Raw genomic sequence first — 20,879 nt, forward strand, 5'->3', positions numbered from 1 at the left:
TTTTACCCTGATCCCCTTACAATTTGTTTTCAACACAGAAGTTAGAATGACAAAGGAAAGTCAGATCGTATACTTCTCTATTCAAAACCGTCCAACAGTTTTTTGTCTATCAAAATAAAAGCCAAAATTGTACAAGAACCTTATTTTCCACTACTATTTCCTGTCCTCTCTTTAGCCACAGGGATTACAGCTACATTTGCCTCTTTGAGGAACACAAAACATGCCAGGTCTGCTCCGGCTTCAGGGGCTTTGCGTTTGCTGTTTTGTCTGCCAGAAACGTTCTCAAACACACCACCATGACTTACTACTTTACTACTGCACGTTCTGTACTCAAGCACCATCTTTTCATTGAGGTTTCTGTGGGCACCTAATTTAAAATTTTAACAGCATGCTGTTATTCTCGCATTCCTGCTTTCCTTTTTCCCTAATCCATGTATTACTACCTAACAAGCAAATTTTATTTAACTTGTTTACTGACTCAAACTAATATGTAAGCTTCATTTCTGATTCTTGATTCTTTTGATTACTGCAGAATCCACAGCAAATCAGAATAGTGCTTAAAACACAGTAGATGTTCAACAAATATTTAAAGAAATAAATCTACACTGTATTCCAGTGCCTTGTGTAGATAATAAACAGTGTTCAGAAAATAAATATAAAAAAAATGTCAGTAAGATGGTGTTTTCCTTCAAAATCATACTAAAATAAGATCAAATGTAGCTCATCATTCTGTACTGCAGAACTAAACCAATAAAAACATAAAAAACTTAGAAAAATGCATGGGATCCTTACCAAGGTCAGCTTTCGCCTCTCTCTTCTTCTGAGAGGCCCATCCCACTATGGAGAGTTTATCTCCTCCTGATTTCTCCTCTAAATCTCTGTTCAAGCGCCAGACTTTCAGTGTATTGTCATCAGAGCAAGTAGCAATCTACAGAGAACCAGAAAGGGAGTTAGTAACTTTCAATCAAAGATTCACAACAAAGTAAAAAGTAGACATGTCTTTAAGGGCTCATGACTAGACAATTATTCTTTCTGATATAGAAAATGCTACCTAAAAGGTCAGATACTTTCATTCCTTGCTTTCAGAAATCATTCCAGATTTCCAAAGAAGTGGATCCTTTAGTTTCTTCTTTATAGACACTCTGTGGGTATGACTTTTGTAACCAGTGATTTCTCAGCTAACCTAAAGCTCTACTATAAAAGCAGGTTCATGTCATTTTATTTTCAAGAAGTTGGGGAAATCATTATCACCTTCTGTATAACTACAAAACATACATAATTAAGACGTCGTTTTTCTCTTACGTGATCGATCAGTGTTATGTCACTGACATTCAATTTATATGACTTTCTTCAGAATTCTTCAAGTTCTGGCTTATTCCAAGTAATGGGATCACTCCCAAGATCTGACTTAGCCCATGACTCTAGTATGCTGTGACAAGTAGAATGAAACGATTCCCTAAGATTCTTTTTCAGATAGGTAAAGGAGCAATCTGGGAAAACAAGTTCACTAGCCTGAAAGAAGTTAAAAATAACCTTTGCCCCTTTAAAAATATCTGACCGTTCCTGATCTTGGTCCCAAGCCTTTTATGGCAGAGAAAGTCCAGCTTGAAGAGCTTGTGGCAAATGGCCACTGGTACCAGAGCTGTTCCCTAGCATTTGTTTATATAATTTCTCTATTTCAGTAACTAAAGAGAGAGAGAAAAAAAGAACACACGTTCTCTTAAGTCTTGGCCCCCAAGAGGCTGGCAGCTTTTTCCTTTCCTTACTGGGAGGCCAAAAGAAGACACACATATTTAACCACTCAAAGAGATGCCTGGGATCCCCCGTTGTTCCATAGTCTATTATCTAGTTGTTACTTACAGAGCAACTATTAAGTCTGAGTGTCCTAAAATTAACATTATCTTATTTAAAAAAGCCTGACACTCAAATAACCTCATCTACAAAACAAGAATAAAGTTATTTGCCCAAGGTCACCACAATTCAGTGGCAGAGCTAGAATTTATTTATTTTTCAAATTTTAAACTTTTTATCTTGTATTGGGGTATAGCCGATTAACAACGTTGTGACAGTTTCAGGTGAACAGTGAAGGGACTCAGCCATACGTATACATGTATCCATTCTCCCCCAAACTCCCTTCCCGTCCAGGCTGCCACATGACAGTGATCAGAGTTCCATGTGCTATACAGTAGGTCCTTGCTGGTTATCCATTTTGAATATAGCACTGTGCACATGACCTTCCCTAACTGCCTAACTACCCCGTTCTCCCAGCTCAGAGCTAGAATTTAAATCCAAGTTTTTTCAGTTTCAAAGTCTAAACCTTTTTTCTTTAAAGTGGGTATTTTACATTCCTAATTGTAGGGTAGGGACAAAATTATTTTAAAGACCCTTTTGAAAAGGTGGTCGTTAAATGAATATGGGAAAACAGCCCTGCTACTACTTCCTTTGAGTCTTTTCTGTGCATAGAGATAAGGACAATATACAATGGATGGAGAAAAATGATATGATTAACTGAGTAATTTGAAAAAATTCATCTTCAAGTTCTATGAAGATATAAAATTCCTCATTAAAAGCAGCTATTTCACTGGAAATCACATGGAAACTTAGAGCGAAAATGTCACTGGGATGTAATTATTGGTGATTAAAGCAATGATTTAAAAAAAAAATGATTGAGCTATCATGAGCTCATCACAGAAATGGCTATACAGGGATATAGAAATAAAAGCAAATCCATAGTAGTACTTGAAAGCCAGCAGGGATGTCCTGAGTAGATAAGACCATGAGAAGATTCTAGAAGATAGAAAAACAGATAGGCACAATAGGCAACAAACCTTTAAAACATAATAGACAAAATGGAGGTCTCCACAGAAGGAACATTTCCGGTAAATCCAAAATAACCCAGAGACCAAAGGTGGGGGGCTGGGAGAGTGAGTGGAATTGGGGACACTATTACATGAAATCCCTATATATATGTGGAATTTATTGTTTCTGGGATTTCTGCCTTTTGGGTTTTTAAAATTTGTTTAAAGTATCACTATTAAAAAATTATTTTAAAGTGAGTATATTTTCTTCTTTTCAAAGTGTCTATAACAGTTTAGAGTTACTTCTTCCATAGTTAAGTCACAGATAGCCAAACATTTTAAGACTTCACAGTAAGCATTTTCAGGCATGTGAGAACCCAAACTGGTCTGTGAAGAACAGTCAAGATGTTACTTTTAACACACATTAAAAATACATACAAAGTCAGAAACACTAGTTTTCTTCACTTTAGATTTTCTTTTCACCTTAATTTTAAGATGAAATTTTACTAACGTTAAAAACTTAAATTCTATGTTTAGGAAAGGAATGACTCTAAAGAACCAAGAAATACACTTAGTAGGAAAAAACAGAATGTGTGATTAATGATGATATAGATCCTGAATGGCCTCTAGATCTTTAAATGTTTATTTAAACATAAAAGTCTGTATTGGGAAAATCTACAAATCTGTGATCTTTTAAACCAGCTACAGAGATTTGCTTACAAACCTTTGTGAAGTCTGATGGACACCAGCACACAGATGTGACCTCTTGAGAATGACCCAGGAGCACAGTGGGAGGATGCCAGGGCATGGAGACCTATTACACCATCAAAAACAAACAAGTCAGCAGGGCAGTGTTAGGTCTGCAGACAGCGGCTTCAAATTTATCCATACTTGTACCTTAGACAGCTGTAGAGTTGTTACCAAAAATCCCTAGACATGCCTAGTTATAGGTCAGAACAAGAGGCCCAATGGGCAGTGAAAGTATTTCTGTCATTAATCTGAGAAAATAGAAGGAAAACAGCCAAAATAAGTAAACAGTATGAGGTAAGATACCAGGACAGCTCTTATTTCAAATCAGGACTACTTCAGTTCAGTTCAGTCGCTCAGTCATGTCCGACTCTTTGCAACCCCATGAATCGCAGCACGCCAGGCCTCCCTGTCCATCACCAACTCCCAGAGTTCACTCAAACTCATGTCCATCGAGTCAGTGATGCCATCCAGCCATCTCATCCTTTGTCGTAGTTATACATATTTTGATTAAAATTCAAGACTGAAAGGGTGAGTTTCAGCAGCTAGGTATAACACTTCAAGTGGAACCTAGACTAAATTTTAGATCTTCCCTAGTCAGCTACTTCCAGGAACACTGCACTTAACCAAATCCTGAAGGTACTTAAGAAATGTTAGCAGATCTCTTGGGACAAGGGGATAGTCTTTCTTCCAAAAGAACTCACTGACTTCTATGAAAGCCCAAAGTTATACTCCTTCATTTTGAAAGGGGAAAAGCTATATTCTACATGGCACTTTGGTATTTTTTTGGAAAAAAAAAATTATCTGAAATTTTATTTTCAGTTCATTTGCTTGAAGAAACTGAATTTTCAAGTTAAGTATTGTCACATTTTAATGTACAAAAGAAGGGTCACATTGTGCAGTACTACACAGGTGACTAAGAATGATATTTTCTTCCTCACTGGATGCTATTAGTGATAGGCGTTTGACAGCTGTCTCATTCAAGAGCTGTCAATCCCTGTCAGAGGCCATGGGCATTAATCAGCACAACACAAAGAGACAGACCCACGTAGCTATTATTAGCATACGTGTTTGAAAAAGAGAAATTATTCTCTTCTCATTTACCTGAGACTCTTAATCATTGCTCATTCGTATGAAGAAGGAGGCGGCACTCTGGGAAGAATATTTGGAACAATGACTAAGTAACTTAATGGACTCCTCAGACTGTAGTTAAGAGATTCGACATACTGATTCATAAGGTATCCAAATCAATTATTACTATTCCTCTCCTTGGTTAAATGGCACATATGTAATGATTCAAAAAGCCAAAGACAAAGAGCAGAATCTTATTTGCCTTGCTGGATTAATTAAAGTGTACCAGAAAAGGAGGCTTTTCTTTGAGCTCTAAAAGGATCTCACTGGCTACCTTCTCCTACAATCCCACAGAACTTATTCTCTCACAAGGTGGCATATTTTAGAAAAGACTTTCAAGATAGACTCTAATGATCTCAACAGTCACAGAAATTCTCAATGGTCCCAGCCTATAAAGTTTATCTTTACCCAAGACCCAAGGAGGATGGGTAACAGCAAATTAAAAGAGGAAATCCTATGTCCTTCTGACCCTCCCGGGTAACAACGTATTATTTTGCTCCATGTATTTACTTGCTTGTTGCTTCTAGCTCATCATCTCATGGTACTGTCCCTTCCTCAGTCTCCTAGGCATTACATATACACCGAGGAGAACCCGAGTGTCTATATCGAAGATTAAAATAAATGTCAAGAAAAAAAATGTCCACCAATAGAATGTATGTACATTTCTGCATTTATCTATAGGATTTAAGAGGGAAAAAAAAAAAACCCAAAAGATAGACCTGTTGGAAAATTTTTTATAATTTTATAATAAGGCAGGAATAAAAATAGTAACAATAAAAGTCAGCATTTATTGAGTGATTGCCATGAACTAGGTATCTTACATAGCATTAAAAGTGAGGGGAGGGTTTCTAAAAAGTTAAAAACATAGAATTGGTTACCATATGACCTAGCAATTCTACTCGGGTATACACTCCCAGGAGAATTAAAGACATGTTCAAACAAAACTTTTTACATGAATGTTCATAGTAGCTCTGTTCATAAAGCCAAAAAAGTGGGGACTTCTCTGGTGGCCCAGTGGTTAAGAATCCACCTTCCACTGCAGGGGACATCGGTTTCCTCCTTGGGGGGAAACTAATATCCCACATGCTGAAGGACAACCAAGTCCACACACCACACTCACTGGAGAGAAGTCTGTGAGATGCAACAAACGATCCCGCATGCTGCAACCAAGACCGGATACAGCCAAATATATAAATAGACGAATAATTTCTTAAAAAAGCCAAAAAGTGGAAAAGTTTAAATGTTCATCAACCGATAAATAGACAAATACGGTCTAAACATCCAATGGAATATTCCTCCATAAAGAGGAATGAAGTACTGATATATATAACAAAAAGGATAAATTTTATGAAAGCAAAGCCAGATATAAAAGATCATGTCTATATATAATTCCATTTATAGGAAACGTTCAGAATAGGCATATCTACAGAGACAGAATGCAGGTTACCCGTTGCCGGAAGGGAGGAATGGAGTGACTCCTAAAGGTTATGGGGTTTCTTTTGGGAGTGATAAAAATGTCTGGGAATGAGATGGGATGGCTGCACAATACTGTGATTATACAAAAAAAAAAAAAAAAAAAAAAAAAAATCACTGAACTGCACACTTTAAAATGACCACAATGGTGAATTTTACAGTATTCAAATTCTATCTCAATTTTAAAGAAAAAGTTGAGGGAAGGGCATGCTGTAGACTGGAATGAGAGCTTATGTCCAACAAGTCTTTATGAACGTTAGTAACAAGTGTTTTCACAGTTGAGGACTATCCTAGTATGGTAAAGTATACTGGGTGACTACTCCAAAGAAGATTAATTTCTTCTAATGAAATTCAGGTGACTTAAATCTTTGATTCTTATTCAAATATGTTTTTATTTATTGTCACTTCATTATAATATTCATTGTAATAATTATAATAAAAATGTTATCATAATGACATGATTTCACTTTTGAAAACCTCCCTCTACTTTTAAATAGGAAGAGGGGACTATTAAGTCCAAGGGACATTTACATCTATGCATTCTGGGAAAGGTCAAAACACAAAAAAATTGTCTTCTCTTACAAATTTTAGTTGTTACAGAATAAAGGCTTAACTCAAGGCAGGAGAAATTCCTAACGTAAAACTCGCAGAACAATGAAGGTACCTTTAGAAGCAACTGGTCCTAAAGTACAGACCTCATAAAACACTTTGTATACTTGAACAGGCAAAAAAGATCAGCACCTTTCCTCAAAAAACCTCCTTACTCTGCCCCGTTAAGAGACCAAACCTAATCTTCATTTCTGCCATGAGATCATTTACACTTCCTAAAGTGTCAGGCTCAGTGTTTCGCCAGTCAGCGGTAGAATGACGGTGCCAAACCAGTTTATTTATAACCACTTCAATACTATTCAGTGGCTCTATCAGAAATGAACCAGGGAAGGGGGGGCAGGGGTTAGGGCAGGACAAGGGGTAGGGAATTAAACAAGAAAAAAACATAATATTAAAATCTTTTTACTCTTGGGCTTCAGTGTCAGAAAGCCTAACTAAATCACATCTCCTTTTTGCTGGGCAGTAATTAGGACGGGAAGGCTATTCATTCTCTTCTGCCCTGAGATCTAAACCTTCATTCTTTCACCCCATTTTCTTGTGCCCATGGGCTTTTTTGGCATAGGAAAATCCTTATACCTGAGAGAATTCTGACCTAATGGCCTGACTACTCAGCTTGTGTGTAACTGTTTTTAAATTACACACTACATCCCACCCCTCTTTTCTTACCATGGAAAAGGAAAATTGAGCCACCTCACCAGGCAAATTCATTTTAGGAGCAGTAAGTTTGCCAAGATCTCAAATATCAGAACCTGCACACTGAGTTATGTGTGGACAGGCAGGAGAACATCATGTCTGAACCACATCACTCAGCACTGACATGTGACCCAGCCTAGAATTCAGAAAGGGTCACCCATGTGTGTGATACCCACTGACTGGATGTTTGAAAATGTGTTACTAATGAACAGCTAAGTATCTTTTCTGCTTGTCTTTAAGGAGAGGAAGCATCCCTCAACCCAGATTTTCTGGAACAACAACAAAAAAAAACAAGCAATCTTTTGTATCAGAGCTAAGAGGAACTTTAGAAATTGGCAATAAAAAAAAAAAAAAGAAAACAAAGCCAGAAAACAAACAAAAGTATTGGCAATAAACTATACATACACACACACACACGTAACTATATAATTAAAAAACTGATTTTAAAATATGATCAGTGCCTAAGTTGTTTTTTGCATAATCCTTTATTAATGCTTTTTGGTATGTCTGCAGTTTTATTTTCAAGAAAAAAAATTTAAAAGATACTGACCTTGGTAGGAATAAAATCCTCTAGCTAAGTTGGGAACCAAAGCAGAAAAAGGAATGTAGGTAAGATAGTGAGGGAAGGAAAAACCAAAAGATAATAAATATGCAGCATAAGACCAGATTATGAAACAGAAACATCAGTGCTAGTCACATAAAGTTTAAAGCTCAAGTAAGAAGAATTTTATAGACAAGAAGTTATGTAAAACTCTTATCATAAGATGAGGGTCTCAAGTATATATTTTATAAGAAAATTTTTATTTAAAAATACAGTAGGTATGTGTGAAGAAAAAGAGGCAAGGTCAACAAAAAAGCATCTTGGATAGAACAATATCTCCACCCTGTGATTATCAAGGTTATTGTTACTAAAGCTTTTGAGAAGGTAGTGTTACATTTGATCATTTTTTAGTTCCTCCCTCAGGACTAGTTGAAATTAAGCTGAAGAATTATTCCTCATATCTGACAGGATCTACCCTTGTCCTGCATTAAAGGTATGACTTCCTAGAAGTTGGCAGGACTAAAGATGACACAACTGTCTCCTGAAAAGGGATTTAATAATATTGAAGCTACAGGTCTATGAAGTTTCAGTCACTATGATTCTAAAATCTAAAATCAATAGACTTTGATCATTTATTTCACCAATGTCTATGACATTTATGAAACTATAGGGCAATCCAGAAGATAATGATTTCTAGCCCTAGGAAAACACCTTAATGGTCTTTTTCTTTGAACTCAGACATTTATATAATTAATTATTCCACAAGAGCCATTTTCCAGTGGTTAGGAAATGCTACTTGTATTTCAATTTTCTCCTCTTGACTTCAAATGAATAGCTTTAAATTTCTTAGCCTATAGTAGCTGCTTTAGAACCACTATTTAAAATGAAAAAACAAAAAATTATAAATTTGTGTAACAGAAATGGGGAATCTGTAAAATGAATAAAAAATGCTATTAAAGAAATACAAAACTGACAAAGCAGCCACATCTATTTTAATAACCTAACAACTACCCACTTAGAGGAGAGTAAAAAAATACAATTATTACATGAATATTTTTGAATGAGTGTTTTGTGCAAGGTTCTATGGGTGACCGGGGTGTAGGATTCAAATACTGTACTCTGTTACTGTACCAAATTTTATGAGAGTCTGAAAACACAGGGCAGTAAGGCAGTACAGCATGTTTTTCCAGGAAGCAGGACAAAGTATTTAAGAGTCTTTTCAGTCTTCTGAATCCTCAACTTCCTCATAATCTGTAAATCTGCTGGAGGATATGGATTTAGATTTCTGAGAAGCGTACAGTGAAAGTGTGATATATTCTGTCACAGTCAGGGTGAAGTTTCAGCTGTATTAAGAGGCAAAAAGCAATTTTTACTTAACATCTGATATAGAAAGGCTAAAGTTTGGTAACTTACCTTCCAGATGTAGGCAGCTTCATCACTTGAGCCACTGACTAAAAACTGGTCATCTGGACTAATACTGGATTTAACATAAAAGGTAGAGTTCTGATGTCCACTGAAGACAGCCACTGCCAGAAGGAAAAAAATCAAATTACTTCTTTTTATTTCCAGTGTTCAAATAAATGCAGACAGTATACATACCCTAATAAGTTTTATTAATGTATTGACTAATGAAGCAGATGGTCAAGTAAGTCAGCAATTAAAAAAGAACTGGACAGTGGCAGAAAAAGAAAGGAAATCCTAGGAAAAGGCTTTATATTAGACCCAATCTCATGATCTAAGCCCAAATACTTGGTATGGAGTTAGCTATTGAGAAGAAAGTGACAAAAAATATTCTCAAAGGAAGAACAGAGTCAGTGTCCAATCCTTTAGTAAAAATGCCTTTGTCAGACCCTCTCTTTCCACCCCAGGCTAGGTTTTTTCCATTGCATTAAACATTGGTCTTTCTTCCTCTTAAATTAACTTCAAACCTCTTAAGGATGTATTTCACAAATATCTTTTTCTTTCTTCTCTAGACTTCAGACTTTATAATGCTTTACAGAGGAAATCTTCAAACATTTATTGTATGAATAGGTAAAAATCAGTGAAAGGAGAGTTAAGATTTATGGATAGTCTACCTGAGATGCGGTAACCTTTAAACTTGACTTTAAGTAGGCTGAAGAGTAGAAGTGGCCAATGAGGTAAACTATATATTCATATGTAAGATACTCCAACTAGGTTAGGTTTAGACTTCTCACTATCCAATCTAGGAATCTCCTTAATTCCATCCTAAGGAGACCAAAACCTGAGGCCTCAGGCATCAGAACTCTACTAGGAAATTAAAGAAAAAACATCTCGGTCATTGGAAAATTTAGGGATACATTCAGGAAGGAAAAAATACTTCACTGCAATCTTCTAACGGAGGGGGAAAAAAGAATTATTATTGGAAGGACTGATGTTGAAGCTGAAACTCCAATATTTTGGGCACCTGAGGTGAAGTGCTGACTCATTTGAAAAGACCCTGAGGTTGGGAAAGATTGAGGGCAGGAGGAGAAGGGCATGACAGAGGATGAGATGGTTGGATGGCATCAGTGACTCAATGACATGGGTTTGGGTGGGCTCCGGGAGTTGGTGATGGACAGGGAGGCCCAGCGTGCTGCGGTTCACGGAGTTGCAAAGAGCCGGACACAACTGAAGACTGAACTGAACTCAACTAACAGCTTTCTATAACTACTCACAAAAACCTCTTCCTTTTGCTAGAATAAAAACTTGGATTAAAAAACAAACTTTGTATTTAAAGCTCTTCAAGAAAAACCCTGCATGTCAAATACACTGCCACATCAAATACTGCAACTGTTAAAGTTAAGCAAGACATGAATCAATTCAGATACATGTATTATAGAGTTACTATGACAGATAAATCCTCACAAAATAAACAGGATCCTTTATTCTGAATACAATTCCAAAACTATAATTGTTCATCTTTCTTAGCTCTTAGCTATGAATGGAAAACTATAGACCAAATTTTCCACTAAACTCTTAAGTATTTATTGCCCTCTGCTGGTCTAAGAAAGCCAACATAAAGTTTATAAAAAAAAATCCTTCTAAACCTATATTGGCTTTAATTAGTTTAATAGTTGACAATTTGGGCTCTTAAAATGCTTCATTAAGATGCTTCAATTGCCAACATCTGCTGGATCATCGAAAAAGTAAGAGAGTTCCAGAAAAACATCTATTTCTGCTTTATTGACTATGCCAAAGCCTTTGACTTGTGTGGATCACAATAAACTGTGGAAAATTCTGAAAGAGATGGGAATACCAGACCACCTGACCTGCCTCTTGAGAAATTTGTATGCAGGTCAGGAAGCAACAGAAGTGGACATGGAACAACAGACTGGTTCCAAATAGGAAAAGGAGTACATCAAGGCTGTATATTGTCACCCTGCTTATTTAACTTCTATGCAGAGTACATCATGAGAAACGCTGGGCTGGAAGAAGCACAAGCTGGAATCAAGATAGCCGGCAGAAATATCAATAACCTCAGATATGCAGATGACACCACCCTTATGGCAGAAAGTGAAGAGGAACTAAAAAGCCTCTTGATGAAAATGAAAGAGGAGAGTGAAGAAGTCGGCTTAAAGCTCAACATTCAGAAAACTAAGATCATGGCATCTGGTCCCACCACTTCATGGGAAATAGATGGGGAAACAGTGGAAACAGTGGCTGACTATTTTTTTGGGCTTCAAAATCACTGCAGATGGTGATTGCAGCCATAAATTAATAGATGATTTCTCCTTGGAAGGAAAGTTATGACCAACCTAGATAGCATATTCAAAAGCAGAGACGTTACTTTGCCAACAAAGGTCTGTGTGGTCAAGGCTATGGTTTTTCCAGTGGTCATGTATGGATGTGAGAGTTGGACTATGAAAAAAGCTGAGCACCAAAGAATTGATGCTTTTAAAGTGTGGTGTTGGAGAAGATTCTTGAGAGTCCCTTGGACTGCAAGGAGATCCAACCAGTCCATCCTAAAGGAGATCAGTCCTGGGTGTTCACTGGAAGGACTGATGCTAAAGCTGAAACTCCAATACTTTGGCCACCTGATGCAAAGAGCTGACTCATTGGAAAAGACCCTGATGCTCGGAGGGATTGTTGGCAGGAGGTGAAGGGGATGACACAGGATAAGATGGCTGGATGGCATCACGGACTCAATGGACATGAGTTTGAGTGAACTCTGGGAGTTGGTGATGGACACAGAGGCCTGATGTGCTGCGATTCATGGGGTTGCAAAGAGTCGGAAACGACTGAGCAACTGATCTGAACGGAACTGAAGATGCTTCAGAGTTGTCCTTATAAACATCACTTAGTATAATAAAGTGCTGTGAACTAAAGGTATAGAAGATCAAGTACTGACTTCAGGACCTCAAATTTTGAAAAAGACAAGCAATTACTAGATCTCTCTTTCTCTCTCACACACACATCTGTCAATTTCTAAGGAACATACCTATCTGCCTACCTAACTACCTATCTATATATGAGAGCCAATCAAACAATTTCAGGAGTACAGAGGAAAGGTTACTAAATTAGTTAAGTGGCCTTGGGCATATTTGTTTGATGGCAGAAGAACAACTAAATTTAAGGCCCCTTTTGGTGTCACACATAACAAAATGATCTTGGACATCTGATAATATAATTAGGCTTTCATCTTCTAGGGAAAAATTTTGAAGTTTGTTTTATATGGTTAAATAAACCAGGAGTTGTTCAAGTTCTAATTTCAATCAAGGAGACAGCAAGCAAAGTTATAAAACCTCTTTCCTTTTGTTGTTTACATTCTTACTCTTGTTTAGACAACATCAGACCTAACGCAGGGCATTAAAAATGCCACGTATGATACTGTCATAGGTATTGAAGTCCTAATAATGGCTTGGGGTCAGTCTTAGGAAACTTCTGTAAATGCCCAGCTAAATTCTGCACTATTTCAAGATTTCTTTTTTATCAATGCATCTTACTTTAGTGGGAGCTGGGTAGCTCTAGGGATTGGTTATAGAATTCAAAGTCTTTTTCTGACAGTTATATATGAGAAATAAGTAGGTAGGTTACAAGTATGTAGCTTGCTTAAACAACTGATAATGTCCTCAAGATGATGTAACTCTAACTCTTGAGAGTATGCTTGAGAAACTAATTTTTTAAAATGTCATTTATTAGCTTTATATATTCCACTTATAATTTTCTTAAAGAGAAAAAAAATGAGATTAGGAAAAACATGCAGAGATAAAACAGCCTCTGTCCAACATTAACGAGAAGGCTGAGGTAGGTAGGAACTATTTTGAGGGCTTAAAACTAAGCCCCCTAACTTTAACAAATAACCCACACACAGGACAAAAGCGAACAGAACCGCCTTCTCTATCCCACAAATATTGAAATAATCTTAAGTATATCTGCTGCTGCTGCTGCTGCTGCTAAGTCGCTTCAGTCATGCCGACTCTGTGCGACCCCATAGACGGCAGCCCACCAGGCTCCCCCATCCCTGGGGTTTTCTAGCCAAGAATACTGGAGTGGGTTGCCATTTCCTTCTCCAATGAATGAAAGTGAAAAGTCAAAGTCAAGTCGCTCAGTCATGTCCGACCCTCAGCGACCCCATGGACTGCAGCCTTCCAGGCTCCTCCGTCCATGGGATTTTCCAGGCAGGAGTACTGGAGTGGGTTGCCATTTCCTTCTCCAATGAATGAAAGTGAAAAGTCAAAGTGAAGTTGCTCAGTTGTGTCCAACTCTTAGCGACCTTATGGACTGCAGGCTACCAGGCTCCTCCGTCCATGGGATTTTCCAGGCAAGAGTACTGGAGTGGAAGGGGCATAATTTCGGGAAAGACTTACTATTAAAATTAAGCCACCACATGGAGCAGGATTCTGTTTACTTGTGAAATCATCACAAGGTAAGTACACCTATGAATTAAAACATCAGTGGAGCTAATCAAAGACCCCAAAGCCCCTTTATGTCTTCATAAATTCAGTACAAAAAACACAAACAACATTAAATTATCATTAATGAAAAAAACCCGTATTATTTTTAGGAAAGAATCTGAATGACTAAGACCCTACCTGGAGAAGTCTTTAATCCAGTCATATTGAACATGTAGATGTTGTCATCTGTGCAGTTAGCAAATAAAGTGGAGCCAGTAGAATCCAAAATCAGACTTGAGTATCCTGGAAAAAGGAATTTGAGTTAGCAAGGGCTGATGACAGAGTAGATCAGAGGTGAAAATGATCTTTTTAGATCATTTCATAAGAAGTATCATCAGAATTCTGATTCCCCCAGATTTCTACAAACCAAAATTATTCTTCTAAGTTTTTGTAACTTCAAAAAGATACTTTCATATACTAGTTTCTCAAGTCAGCTGAGAATAACAGTTGCTGAAAACTAGTTTGATATTTATTTTAAAATTTTGACAAAACTTATATATCCAAAAAAGCCCTACAAAAGAGTCCTACAGAATGAATCAGGCTTACCTAGTTTTCGAGTGCTGCTACCTGGGTACAGGAAATACTTGGATGCTATGGGTTCCTGTCGATAAGCAGTATAATTCTTACGTAAATCCCATATTTTGATTATGCTAAAAATCAAGGTGAAAAAAGTTATTTTGTAGTCCTTTTCCAACACCAATCAGTTTCAACTACGTTTGAATGTGAAATGACTTTTAATCTAATTCCTCTGGCACATCAACCAGCTACGGTGAGGATATTTCATTGGGAAACAGACTGAACTATCTCATACCCTCGTCTCCAATGTCAGGCTAACAATTCTAGCAGAACGGAAACAGATGTGTTCTGACCCACAGATGGGTTTCCCTGAGTTTACTTGAAGAGAGCGGAAAAGGAAGATGAAGGTTGAGTGCTGATAGTCAATTGTTTCATTGTTTTCAGAAAAAAAAACAACACACACTTCCTAAGCCTTTAACATTCCACATGTAACCTTTGACATCATTAAGTACTAAACTGTGTCCTTATGGTTGTATCTCTATACATTAACTCTTTAAGAAATCTAGTCTAAACAAACTTTCCTGTGAAATAGAGTATTTTTACATTTCATCTATTGGGATAATTTTCCTAATTTTCGAGATCTACTTTGTAGACAACTTGAAAACACAAGCTTGGTTATAAAAGGGCAGTATTCCTTGGAAAGAAAGCTTTCACAAAGAAAGCCATTTACAAATATAACTAATAATCTTTAGATAATCCTTCATTTGTGCCTGAGAATTTGGTCCACAGAAGAGTTTTAGTGTTTAGAGGACACAACAGAAACCTTAGTTTATTAAGCCATTATATTTTTAAATTAAAATTTTTGAAGGGAGGGATATCTTGGGAGATATAATGGGCAAAAAGAGGGCAAAGAATATTTTAAAAAGAAGGAGCCCCTGTACTCAATGAACTTAAATTTCAACAAAGTAAAAAATCAAGAAGTATCACAAACTTATATGGAAGCCCAAAATTCAGACCAATCATGGATGGAAAGTATGTGTAAGTCCTTAGGCCTTAACATCAATCTAGTTAGAGTACTCCCTGAAATGCCAGTTACATGCCCAGAATCAGGTTCTGTCTTTTAGGATACTACTGAACTAGAGAAGATAAAACCCAAAATATAGGCATATCTCGTTTCACTGTGCTTTGCAGATATTCCATTTTTTCACAAATTGAAGGTTGTGGTAAGTCTAGAGGTGCCATTTTTCCAACAGCATCTTCTCATTTCATGTCTCTATGTCACATTTCAGTAGTTCTCCTAATGCTTCCATTTTTCATCATTATTATTTTTGCTATAGTGATCTGTGATGTTACCATTGTAATTGTTTTGGCATTTCCCAGCAATAAAATATTTTTAAATTAAGATCTGTACATTGACATTTTTAGACACAATGCTATCTTACACACAACAGACTACAGTAAAATATAAACATATCTTTTAAGTATAATGGGAAACCACTGACTAAATTATGCGGCTCACACGAGCAAGTTACCATCAAGCTTCTCTGTAACTGCAGCAGCAGCAGGCGCCAACGCTGCTCCTAAGTGCTAGACAACGTGCTAACTGTGACAATTGTCTCCTTTAATTATTTGAGCAAGAGTTCTAATAACTAGATATTTTTCAGTGTGATCTAGAGTTCTTCTCAGCTGGGTACTACGTTGAAATTTAAAAGCACACACATTAAATTACATTGGGACTAGGTGACTTCTCTATCACAGTTCATGAAAGATAGCTCATCAAAAGAACCAATAAAGACTCTTCTTACCCATCCACGGCTCCTGCTGAGACCAATGTGTTCTCATCTTGAAAGAGGACCACAGTAACACTCTGCTGGAAATCCTAATAGCACAAGGAAGAAAAAGAAGAAGGAAATCCTATTTGGGGTATAACAATCTTCACTATTAAGAGACCAAGGCGCTAAAAATGATGCCTTTATCCCCTAAATTGAACTAGACTAAATCTTTCCCCTGCAATAGCAGTCAAACATATACTGTAGACAAAGAAGTAATTTTAGCAAGAAAATGACCTAAACATCAATTTATATCATACTATGAACATTTTGACTTGCATTCAAGAAAAAAACTGGTGATTAACACAGTATTTTAGTACCTAAGTCTACTGGCTATACTTAAAATCATTCCTACTGTGTATCCTTAGGAAACTCATTTAACTTGTGCATGTTTCATCTGTAAAATGTTGATATCTTTCCAGATTATCATATAGGAGTGTCTTAAGAATTACAGATAAAAGATGGTTACATGCTCTGAAAAATCTAAAGGAGCTAGTGGAATTTTACCTCCTAATTGATGTTAAGTTTTCTTGGCCCCAGAATCTGATGAAATGTCTGAAAAGTTACTCATTTTTAACTTCATCTGGCCTCCAAAGACTACATACTAACCCTGTCAGTTTCCATTCATGCCAATGTAATTTAAGTCCTAATGTTTTAGCAACCACACATCCCCAAAATATTAACTTAGACCCTACAGAACAGGAATACTAGAAAAATAAATTAAGAAACACTGATAATTTCTTTCTTTTTTTTTTTTTTTTTAAGGAAAAAAGCTATATTATGGGCACTGTTTGAACTTTGACTGTAAAATGCTAAAGAGGTGCTTATATTTTTCCCAATGTTTTTCAAAATATTTTGAAATCTTTTGCCAAGTATGTTTAAAAAAAAAAAAACACATAAAAAACCTCACATCTGTTCTGTAGTTTGTTTTATGAAAACAACAACAGGGATTCCTTTGCCCTACAGAATATGGCACCATGGCACTTAATATGCTTTTTAAACCACACATCTCCCTTTCCTAATGAGTTTAGATGATGTGCATGCATGGAGGTCTCTAGCGATGAGTTTCAGGAAACTGAATTTTTAACGTATTTCCCAAGTGACTCCGCTGCACCCTAGAGTTTGAGAATCAGGACTGTAGGTACTGAATGAGTATTAAACAATAAACCACTGATATCAAGAGGAAATAAAGACTCTCATTCACTAACTGAATCACTCTCATTTTATGCCCAACAAATTCCCCAAATGAGACTCTATGATGCTGTCAAGATCTGCACACATGTACACAGCTATAAAACCTTACCACAGAAGGAGCAAGCCCTTTGGAATTCTGTTTCTTCTTAGGTTTTGAAGGGGTTTGCTTGTCTAAGGTATTATGAGCTCCACTGATTTGGTTCACTTGCCTGTAAAATCCATCTGAAAAATATTTTTTTCAGAACATAATTGGTTTAGGTTTCAGAAATTTATTCCCATGCTGAATGTAACATTTATATATAAGATCTCAAAATTATATTGTTTTAAATTAGTAAAATTAGAAGCCAGCAGGGTCACTGTACTATAATCTCTTGTGTGAGATTATAATATATAAAAAGGAAATAAGCACATGGATATTTATAGCAGCTTTATTCTTAATTGCCCAAATCTGGAAGCAACCAAGATATCCTTCAGTAGGCGAATGTATGAATAAAAGTGTGGTATAAGTAGACAATGATATATCATTCCATACTAAAAAAAAAGAAAATGAGCTACCAAGTCATGAACAGACCTTAAAGATGTATTACTAGGTGAGAAAAGGCAATCTGAAAGACTATATATACTCTAGGGTTCCAATCATATGCCATTCTGATAAAGGCAACACCATGGAGATAGTGTAAAAGATCAGTGATAGGCAGAGTTTAGGAGAGAGGGTACAATGACTAGGTGGAGCACAGAGGATTTTTACGGCAGAGAAACTACTCCATATGATACTGTAATGGCACACACATGCCAGTTATACATCTGTCAAAACCAAGAGCATGTGTAATGCCAACAGTGAACCATAATGTTAGATAAATAAGATGGACACTGGGTGATAATGGTGTATCAGTGGGCTCACCAGCTGTAACAAATGTCCAGCTCTGGGGCAGGATGTTGACGGGGGGAGAGACTGTGAGGACAGCGGGTATAGCCATACAGAGAACTCTGTACATTCTGCTCAGTTTTGCTGTGTATCTAAAGCTGCTCTAAAAAATAGTCTATTACAAATAATTTTTTTTTTAATGATGTAAGCAGGGAGACGATCATTTGTTGTTGTTCAGTTGCTAAGTCATATCTGACTCTTTTTGCGACTCCATGTACTCTAGCCCATCAGGCATCTCTGTCCATGGGCTTTCCCAGACAAAATACTGGAGTAGGTTGCCGTTTCTTTCTCTGAGATGATCATTGCTTTCTGCTTAATGGCATTAGGGGGCAATGTGAGTATAATTAAATTTAATTTAATCCAATTCTTTCAAGTCCTCAAATTTTTAAAATTAAAATGAAAGATCATGTACTAATAATTGCAATCCCATTAATAATTTAGATAAATGGCATTATAGTTCATAAGGTAAATATGGAGGATAATACTTGAAGAAATCACTAAGAACCTGAGAACCAGAGAAGAATTAGGGATTATGAACCTGTGCCCCCTGGTGGTAAACATGTAAAATCATCAATTCTTTCAAAATTATTATGGAGCAATACCACATATGTCAAAATTAAAATGGAACTAGATTACCTTTTTTGTTGCACCTGGTATCCCAGACCATAATGTTGCCATCTCTACCCCCTGTACAGAAGACAGCTGTAGACATATAAATAGTTTATCAAGAAGTTAACAAAACCAGTTAATGATACATATATTTCAATTTATTAATAAAGTTCCAAGGGTATCTATTATATGCTAGGTACTGTAATTGGCACTGGAGACTAAAATGATAAAATATACAGCTCAACACAAATAAGAAAACAAAGCTGTGAAGGGAAAGTATTAGAACTCAAAATGCTTACATTGAGCAAAAACTTGATAGAATAAACCTCTAAGTTTTCCTAAAGCCACATGAAATACTATATTATAAAGTTGTAGTAAGAATAATAATAAATAAGCAATAACCAAAATATACTGAGTCCTTACTAAGTTCTAGACACTATCCTTTTTTATAGATGACTTTTTTTAGGGAACACCTCAGTGAGAATTATTATCCCCATTTTATAGATGAGCAAATTAAAGCATAGGGAGGATAAGTAACTTGCAAAGATTATTTTTGGCAGTATGTACCTGCAGCCCATACTCTGAATTTCCAAGCTATATTCTCGGTATAAAATTATAAACTAGATCAATATAAAATTTGTGAAAGGAGTTGCCTCTGGAGATGGAAGAAGGGCAGTGACATTGGAGGAAGAAACACAGGAGGAACTCCAATTTATCTGTCACATGCTTTCCTCTTTAAAAATTAAACCAAAAAAATTATGCTTCCTGTATGAGTGAGCACTTACCAAGTTAATCCACATGCATTAATTTGCAGCCAATGTAGACAGATTAATTTGGTAAGCGCTCAGGTCAAAATACAAAAACTACTTGAGGGCCCTACAGACACTGAACAAAAACACAACTTTTGAAGGAAGTCAACTGCTGAAGCAAGTGACTGGCCTAGGCTAAGTTACTGGTTTTTTGTGGTTTTACCTTGAGGGCAGCCAGTGTTGTACCATCAGGACCAGGAAGCTAAAGTGCCAATACAAAGACCACCTTTTGAGCTAGAGGAATTAGGAAAAGGAGAGTGGGGCAACGCGAGGTGTAAGAAGCAGGGAACCCTGGAGAGGGGAGAGAGTGGGAAACCCTAATACTGTGTTTATACTTAGTGCAAGTCTCTGGCTGACTCCTGAACCGTGTATGTATGAGCAGTAAGAACTAAACTGAGATCTGATCTTCTGAACTAACTGCTTTCCTAGAGGTTTGACCATGCAGTTTGAAATCAATCAATCCAGTCGCTCAGTTGTGTCTGACTCTGCAACCCCATGAACCGCAGCACGCCAGGCCTCCCTGTCCATCATCAACTCCCGGAGTCCACCCAAACCCATGTCCATTGAGTCGGTGATGCCATCCAACCATCTCATCCTCTGTCGCCCCCTTCTCCTCCTGCCCTCAATCTTTCTCGGCATCAGGGTCTTTTCAAATGAGTCAGCTCTTTGCATCAGGTGGCCAAAATATTGGAGTTTCAGCTTCAACATCAGTCCTTCCAACGAACACCCAGGACTGATCTCCTTTAGGATGGATTGGTTGGATTTCCTTGCAGTCCAAGGGACTCTCAAGAGTCTTCTCCAACACCACAGTTCAAAAGCATCAATTCTTCTGCGCTCAGCTTTCTTTATAAGTCCAACTCTCACATCCATACATGACCACTGGAAAAACCACAGCCTTGACTTGCTGGACCTTTGTTAACCAAGTAATGTCTCTGCTTTTTAATATGCTGTCTAGGTTGGTCATAACTTTCTTTCCAAGGAGTAAGCATCTTAATTTCATGGCTACAGTCACCATCTGTAGTAATTTTGGAGCCCCCAAAAATAAAGTCAGCCACTGTTTCCCCATCCATTTGCCATGAAGTGATGTGACCGGATGCCATGATCTTAGTTT

At 37.0% G+C, this 20,879-nt stretch overlaps 1 protein-coding gene across 1 annotated transcript in view; it reads right to left on the reverse strand.

The window, feature by feature from the left end:
• DTL (denticleless E3 ubiquitin protein ligase homolog) overlaps window positions 1–20,879 on the reverse strand; it is a 50,243-nt gene that overhangs the window by 12,580 nt on the left and 16,784 nt on the right. The window contains exons 6-13 of the mRNA XM_055583024.1: window positions 18,987–19,052; window positions 17,535–17,647; window positions 16,208–16,281; window positions 14,433–14,536; window positions 14,025–14,129; window positions 9,406–9,518; window positions 3,523–3,612; window positions 793–928 (exon numbers count right to left, since the gene is read on the reverse strand). Of these exons, the coding sequence (XP_055438999.1) occupies window positions 793–928; window positions 3,523–3,612; window positions 9,406–9,518; window positions 14,025–14,129; window positions 14,433–14,536; window positions 16,208–16,281; window positions 17,535–17,647; window positions 18,987–19,052 (801 nt within the window). The remainder of the gene's footprint in view (window positions 1–792; window positions 929–3,522; window positions 3,613–9,405; window positions 9,519–14,024; window positions 14,130–14,432; window positions 14,537–16,207; window positions 16,282–17,534; window positions 17,648–18,986; window positions 19,053–20,879) is intronic.

The sequence above is a fragment of the Bubalus kerabau genome, chromosome 5 (genome assembly GCF_029407905.1).
Source record: "Bubalus kerabau isolate K-KA32 ecotype Philippines breed swamp buffalo chromosome 5, PCC_UOA_SB_1v2, whole genome shotgun sequence".
Taxonomy (NCBI): domain Eukaryota; kingdom Metazoa; phylum Chordata; class Mammalia; order Artiodactyla; family Bovidae; genus Bubalus; species Bubalus kerabau.